Below are 7,865 nucleotides of genomic sequence, written 5' to 3'. Positions count from 1 at the left end.
AAAAAAAAAAAAAAAAAAAAAAAGTCCAGGCGCAGATGCCTGTAATCCCAGTTACTCAGGAGGATAAGGCAGGAGAATCGCTTGAACCTGGGAGGCAGAGGTTGCAATGAGCCAGGACCATGCCACTGCCCTCTAGCATGGGTAAGAGTGAGATTCTTTCTTAAAAAAAAAAAAAAAAAAAAAAAAAGATCCGCCACTAGATCACTAGATAGTGGTGGTCAGGGCACAACACCGTGAATGTACTAAAAGCCACTGAGTTACATGCTTTAAAATGGTTAAAATAGTGAATTTCATCTGATGTGAAATTTATTGCTTAAATTTTCTGCCGTGTGTATGTATTAACTTCATTTTACCTTTTTACCTTTTTTTTTCTTTTTTTGAGACAGATTCTCGCTCTGTCGCTCAGGCTGGAGTGCAGTGGCGTGATCTCTGCTCACTGCAGTCTCCGCCTCATGGGTTCACGCCATTCTCCTGCCTCAGTCTCCCGAGTAGCTGGGACTACAAGTGCCCGCCACCACACCCAGCTGATTTTTTGTATTTTTAGTAGAGACGGGGTTTCACCATGTTAGCCACGATGGTCTTGATCTCCTGACCTCATGATCCGCCGGCCTCAGCCTCCCAAAGTGCTGGGATTACAGGCGTGAGCCACCATGCCTGGCCTCCTTTTTGACTTTTGTACTAACTTTTCAAACATATTTAAAATGGATAAGGGATTGGATACAGAAGAAAAAAGACACAAAGAATGTTATTAGGTTACTGACAATAAAACCTAGACGATGGTTGCTGAAGTTTCTTGAAATGAACAGTAGTTGAGTGAGGAAGTTAGGAAACACAATTGATCTATAAAAATACTTAAGAAGTCCCAAATCCCTAATATAAAATATGTGTAACAAAAATAATGAAATAGAATATTTCACACATTAAATCAGCACAAAATGCATCAAAAACAATACACTCCAGTGTTGACAATATTGCAAGTAAATAGGTATATTCTCATCATTGGAAACAAATTTTCTGAAAATCAATTTATGACGCACATACTAGAAGCATTACAATCCAACCTACCCTTTAGGCAGTTGGATTTATGTAGTTTCATGTTTTGTGTTGTAATTAAATAACCATGGTGTGGAAGGATTTACCTACAAGGGTGCTCAAAGTGGTATTGTTTATACAGAGAACAAAACAAAACTGATAACACACAGAAGCAAATTAAGTGTCCATGAATATGGTATGACTTTAATACAATGTGCTACAAATTTACACCGAAATGCTGTGCAAGAAAATCATATTGTAGAATAATATCTAACTAAGTCAGAAATCGCCAGGACATTCTTGAGAGAAAAAAAACCATAAAAAACCAAATACTATGATTCAGTTTCTTTCTTGTAAATATGCACATATAAGCATGCACAGGGAAAAATTAGAAAGTTTATTAATAGTTGTAATATATGAAACACTCACTGTTCCTAGTAACTGTGCTAAACGCTTTGTAAGGCACCTAAAATAAGCAATATTAATATCCCCATTCTGTAGGTGAGGCAAATGGGCTTCTGAGAGGTTATGTAACTTGCCTAAGGTCACACAGCTCGTAAATAGTTGAGCTGGAATTTTTTTTTTTTCTTCTGAGACGGAGTCTTGCTCTGTCGCCCAGGCTGGAGTGCAGTGGCGCGATCTCGGCTCACTGCAAGCTCTGCCTCCCGGGTTCACACCATTCTCCTGCCTCAGCCTCCCGAGTAGCTGGAACTACAAGCACCTGCCACCATGCCCAGCTAATTTTTTTTTGTATTTTTAGTAGAGACGGGGAGCTGGACTTTAAGCCTCCAGATCTAGGTGGTGTGATATACTAAACAGACCTCATCACCTCTGTCTCGGGCATAGGACCCAGCACACAAAAAGTGCTCAAAGAACTTTTCTGGGAAGAAGGAAGAGGAAATTAAAAGAGGAGGAGAGATGAAAGAGGGCTGTACCTGGTGTCTTTTAGTGTTGAGACTTCGGCATTGACACTGGAAAGCCGCTGCCTCAGGATCCACAAGGTCCAGGTCAGGAGGATGGAGTTGATCTGCAAAGTCAAGCAGGATGGAGAGGCTGGATATACAAATGGACAACGGCCAGAACACCTATAAAAGGAGAACTCTGGACTGGGCGCGGTGGCTCACATATGTAATCCCAGCACTTTGGGAGGCCGAGGCGGGCGGATCACGATGTCGGGAGATCAAGACCATCCTGGCGAACACGTGAAACCCCATCTCCACTAAAAATACAAAAAGTTAGCCAGGCATGGTGGCACAGGCCCGTAGTCCCAGCTACTCGGGAGGCTGAGGCAGGAGAATGGCGTGAATCCGGGCAGCAGAGCTTGCAGTGAGCTGGGACTGTGCTAGCCTAGGCAACAGAGTGAGATTCCATCTCAAAAAAGAAAAAAAGAAAAGAAAACAAAAGAAAATTCTGGCCAACAGAGGAAACAAAGTAACTGTTCTGTCTAGGCTTTGGATCTTAGTGAAGAACAAAGAGAAAAGAAAAGAGAGGAGAGAGACAGAGTAGGGGAAGCAGGGGAAGAGAGGGGTAAGGAAGAGGATGAGGGCCGGCTGCCAAGGCTCACACCTGTAATCCCAGCACTTTGGGAGGCTGAGGTGGGAGGATGGCTTGAGCCCAGGAGTTCAAGACCAGCCTGGGCCACATGGTGGCACGCACCTGTAGTTCCAGCTACTTGGGAAGCTGAGGCAGGAGGATCGATTGAGCCCGAAAGGTTGAGGCTGCAGTGAACCATGATTGCACCACTGCACTTCAGCCTGGGCAACAGAGTAAGACCCTGCCTCAAAAAAAAAGAAAAAGAAAAAGAAAAGGATGAGGACAAGGAGGAGGAGGAGGAAGATGAGGAAGAGGAGGACAAAGAGGAGGAGAAGGAGGAGGGGAGAGTAAAGAACCCCAGCTCTGGCCTTCCATGGATTGGGAGTCCAATTTTACACTACCTTCATAGTCTAGGAAGCTGTTAGATGAGGCATTTATTTAAAATTGTTTCAGGTTGGTCGTACCCAGTTTTAGTTGAATTGTGTCTCCAGAAAAAGGTGTGTTGAACCCCTAAGTCCCAAGATCTCAGAATATGCCCTTATTTGGACATAGAATCTTTACAGAAATAATCAAGTTAAGATGAACTCATTAGGGCAGACTCTAATCTAATATGACTGAAATATGACTGGCGTTTTTTTTCTTTTTTTTTTTTTTTTTTTTTTTTTTTTTTTTTTTTGAGACAGTCTCACTCTGTCACCCAGGCTGCAGTGCAGTGGTGTTATCTCGGCTCACTGCAACCTCCCCCTCCCGGGTTCAAACGATTCTCCTGCCTCAGCCTCCTGAGTAGCTGGGACCATCAGTGCCTGCCACCACGCCCGGCTAATTTTTTTGTATTTTTTAGTAGAGAGCCTCGCAAGGTGGTGAAACCCCATCTCTACTAAAAATACAAAAATTAGCTGGTCATAGTGGCACGTGCCTGTAATCCCAGCACTTGGGGAGGCCGAGGCAGGCAAACTACCCGAGGTCAGGAGTTCGAGACCAGCTTGGCCAACATGGTGAAAACCCATCTCCATTAAAAATATAAAATTAGCCGGGTGTGGTGGTACGCGCCTGTAATCCCAGCTACCCGGGAGGCTGAGGCGGAATAATAGCTTGAAACCAGGAGGCAGAGGTTGCAGTGAGCCTACCAACATGGAGAAACCCCATCTCTACTAAAAATACAAAATTAGCTGGGCGTGGTGGTGCTCGCCTGTAATCCCAGCTACCCAGGAGGCTGAGACAGGAGAGAATTGCTTGAACCAGGGGGGCAGAGGTTTTGGTGAGCTGAGATCGCACCATTGCACTCCAGCCTAGGCAACAAGAGTGAAACTCAGTCTCAAAAAAAAAAAAAAAAAAGAGTTCTCCTTTTCAATATTTCATTCTTGAGATTTTTAAGTCCTAGAGTAATTTCTTTGATTCGCGAATTTTGCTTTTCCTTCTGAAAGGCAAATGCCCCTGAGAGGGACCATAATTGTATCCATCTTGTATACGGGTCCATGAGTCTCTCTGAGGTGGAGTTGTTGTCTGGGGGTAATAATACGGGAGGTTCATTGCCTCATGCTAAGGAAATCAAGGCACTGACACCCACGAGGAGTGAGTTTAAGAGCAGAAGTTTAAAAGGCAAAAGAAAGAGAAAGGAGACTAGATCTCTGTGTCTTGCAAGAGAGAGGGCCTCCTGAGTGGGACTTCCGGCCCACAGTAAAGTGCACCGGATTTTACAGACTGGCTTGAGGGGGCGGTGTCTGATTTACATAGCGCCCAAAGATTGGTTGGACCCAGTGTGACATTTACATAGAGCACGAGGAAGCTGGCCACCCACCCTGATCTTTTATTATGCAAATGGGGCCTTTACTTGGCTGGCAACATGTTGTCTTCTCCTTACTGTCCACATGGTTTACAAAGAAATGGGAAGAAGGAGCTGCCATTTTTTTTTCTTTTTTTTAGATGGAGTCTCGCTCTGTCACCCAGGCTGGAGTGCAGTGGCACGATCTCGGCTCACTGCAACCTCCGTGTCTCCTGGATTCAAGGAATTCTCCTGCCTCAGCCTCCTGAGTAGCTGGGATTACAGGTGCTCACCACCACACCTGGCTAATTTTTTTTTGTATTTTTAGTAGAGACGGGGTTTTGCCACGTTGGCCAGACTGGTCTCGAACTCCTGACCTCAGGTGATCCACCCGCCTCAGTCTCCCAAAGTGCTGGGATTACAGGCGTGAGCCACTGTGCTCAGCCTGGAAAGAACTCCTGACGGGAATAAGTGACCCTCTCAGCTGCACACGTCCCTGGAAATTCCAGATCTCGCAGGTCTCCTTGCTCCTCCTTCAGAACACACTTCGCCAGGCTGTTGTTGTATTTGCTTACCGCTATGACTGTGCAAACTGGCCCCAAGAAACTCCAGATGAACCCCGTCTCTGTATTCAGCCAGCAGCTACGGAGAGAAATAGGAGGAGTCAGTGCTCGTCTCAGAGTCCGGACCTTACAGTTAACCCTGCCCCAACGAATGCCCTAGTGGAGGAGAACACTGGGAGGTGAGACTCAGATGACACTCAGGATGGTCCCGGTTGCAGTTCAGCTTCCTTTAGACCACCGTGCTTCCTCTTTTAGACCTTCTTCCTGGGCAAATGTACCTGAAATGTTTACCTGGTGCCCGAGGTTGAGCTCATTTCGCAATTCACAACTTCCTAATCCTGTTTCCCTCTATGCAGAGCTCTCCACTGGTACACTTTCTCATTGAAATCTCAGCTCAGGCCGGGCGCGGTGGCTCATGCCTGTAATCCCAGCACTTTGGGAGGCCGAGGCAGGTGGATCACCTGAGGTCAGGAGTTTCAGACCAGCCTGGACAACATGGTGAAACCCCATCTCTACTAAAAATACAACAATTAGCTGGGCATGGTGGTGGGTGCCTGTAATCCCAGCTACTTGGGAGGCTGAGGCAGGAGAATCGCTTGAACCCGGGAGGTGGAGGTTGCAGTGAGCCGAGATCACGCCACTGCACTCCAGCCTGGGCGACAAGAGCAAAACTCTGTCTCAAAATAAATAAATAACAAATAAATAAATAAATAAATCTCAGCTCAAATGTCACCTCCTCTGAGAAGCCACTCCTGACTATCCTTAGATCGGGCATCCTGTTTCTACTCCTGGTATCCATCTAGCAGAGCTCACTGCATTTTTAAAATAGCAGCTATCGCTATCATAAGTTACCTTGTTTAATTGCTTGTGTAATTGCAAATTGTCTTCCACTACTAGACTATGAGCTTCATGAGAATTTGGGCCTTGGGTGTTTGTTCATTTCTGAATACTCAGCACTCAGAGCAAAGCCTAGCATAGACAAGATATTTCATAATTGTTTATTTAAAGGAAGGGAGGGAGGGAGGGAGGGAGGGAAGGATAAGAAGGAAGGAAAGGAAGGAGGGAAGGAGGGAGGGAGGAGGGAAGGGAAGGAAGGGAGGAAGGGAGGAAAGGAAGGAAGGGAAGAAAGGGAAAGGAGGAAGGGAGGAAGGGAGGAAGGGAAAGGAGGAAGGGAGGAAGAGAGGGAGGGAAAGGAGGAAGGGAGGAAGAGAGGGAGGGAAAGGAGGAAGGGAGGAAGAGAGGGAGAGAAGGGAAGGAGGGAGGGAAGGGAAGGAAGGAAAGAAGAAAGGGAAGGAGGGAAGGGAGGAAGGAAGGAAGGAGGGAGGGAAGAGGGGAGGGAGATACGGAGAGAGGAAGAAGGGAGGAAGGAGGGAGTGAGGGAGGGTTGGAGGGAGGAAGAAAGGATTGCCTCTTTTTATTATGTCTCTAGTGTACATTAGCTGCTTTTACTACATAACAGCCATTCCGTCACGTTCAATAACAGCACCCCAATATTCCCCCCACCAGTTTTTTGAGACAAAGTCTCACTCTTGTTCCCCAGGCTGGAGTGCAATGGTGCGATCTCAGCTCATTGCAACCTGCGCCTCCCGGGTTCAAGCAATTCTCCTGCCTCAGCCTCCCGAGTAGCTGGAATTACAGACACATGCCACCATGCAGAAGTATTCCTCTCTCGCTTTCACCCCCACCTTCCATGTCATACACACAAGGAAAGGAAAATAATCAATTAGGTAAGCTAGATATTCTCCTCCTGGAACATAAATCTCAAATAGTAGTGACCCTGGATTTGTGCAGTGCACAACCTGTGCTCCTGTACATGGTGGTCCTGAAACCAATAGCACATAATGTAAGAGCTCGATAAATGGTAGCCACAACTACTGCTACTGTTGTTACTCCCCTTGTTGCTCATGTCATTATCACTATGATCCTTGGCAGCACGGTCTTCAGGAAGAGAGAGGATGTCACTCACCGATTATGCATTCCATAGCCCTGTGGCTGCACACTGGCGGAGATCACCACCACCAGCACCGGCAGCCCATAACCAAAGGCACAGATGTGCAGCATCTTGATGTTGCGAGAGCTGAAGTAATTCACCACCTTCAGGTTTCTGACCATCAAGAAGAGCATCACAGCCTCCACCAGCATCCAGAAGAAGCAGGCAAGGAAAAGGTAGTGCAGGAAGCCCGCGATGATGGCGCAGCCCATCTGGAGGGGAGAAGCATGCACGTCAGGATCCTCCACCCCAGAGAGAAATCGAGAGGAAGAAAGGAAGAGAGAGACTCCTCGGCTGGAAATTCCCCAAACCTAGCTCACTCATTCATCTCACAAACATTTATAGAGATGGGCAATGGTTCTCGACCACAAGCAGCACCACTTCCTGGTAAGGCGACCCATGGTCCTGGTTTGTCTGGAACTGAAATTTCCCAAGACGCATGACTTTCAGTTCTAAAACAGGAAGAGTTTTAGGAAAACTGACTGTTGATGGCCCTACTTTAGGGAATGGTTGAAAATAGGCGAGTTCAGCAAACTAGACCCCGTAGGCTGACTGCCTGCCTTGTAAATAAAGCTTTATTGGCTGGGTGTGGTGGCTCACGCTTGTAATCCCAGCACTTTGGAAGGCTGAGGCAGGCAGATCGCTTGAGCCCAGGAGTTTGAGACCAGCCTGGGAAACATGACGAAACCCCCCTCTCCATACAAAAAATACAAAAATTAGCCAGACATGGTGGCACAGGCCTGTGGTCCCAGGTACTTGGGAGGCAGAGGTGGGAGGATCGCTTGAGCCCGGGAGGCTGTAATGAGGTGTGATTCAGCCACTGCACTCTAGCCTGGGTGACACAGAAAGACCCTGTCTCAAAAAAAAAGAAAGAAAGAAAGAGAGAGGGGGAGAGAGAGAGAGAGAGAAGGAAGGAAGGAAGGAAGGAAGGAAGGAAGGAAGGAAGGAAGGAAGGAAGGAAGGAAGGAAGGAAGGAAGGAAGGAA

At 46.8% G+C, this 7,865-nt stretch overlaps 1 protein-coding gene across 1 annotated transcript in view; it reads right to left on the bottom strand.

Annotated features, from left to right (window-relative positions):
- Positions 1 to 1,933: 1,933 nt before the first annotated feature.
- The window catches only part of ADGRE1 (adhesion G protein-coupled receptor E1), a 43,548-nt gene continuing 37,616 nt past the window's right edge, over positions 1,934 to 7,865 (bottom strand). The window contains exons 16-18 of the mRNA XM_025367809.1: positions 6,857 to 7,092; positions 4,903 to 4,969; positions 1,934 to 2,059 (exon numbers count right to left, since the gene is read on the bottom strand). Coding sequence (XP_025223594.1) covers positions 1,934 to 2,059; positions 4,903 to 4,969; positions 6,857 to 7,092 — 429 coding nt within the window. The remainder of the gene's footprint in view (positions 2,060 to 4,902; positions 4,970 to 6,856; positions 7,093 to 7,865) is intronic.

The sequence above is a fragment of the Theropithecus gelada genome, chromosome 19, assembly GCF_003255815.1.
Source record: "Theropithecus gelada isolate Dixy chromosome 19, Tgel_1.0, whole genome shotgun sequence".
NCBI classification, from domain to species: Eukaryota; Metazoa; Chordata; class Mammalia; order Primates; family Cercopithecidae; genus Theropithecus; species Theropithecus gelada.
This window is presented reverse-complemented; position numbering and strand designations above follow the sequence as displayed.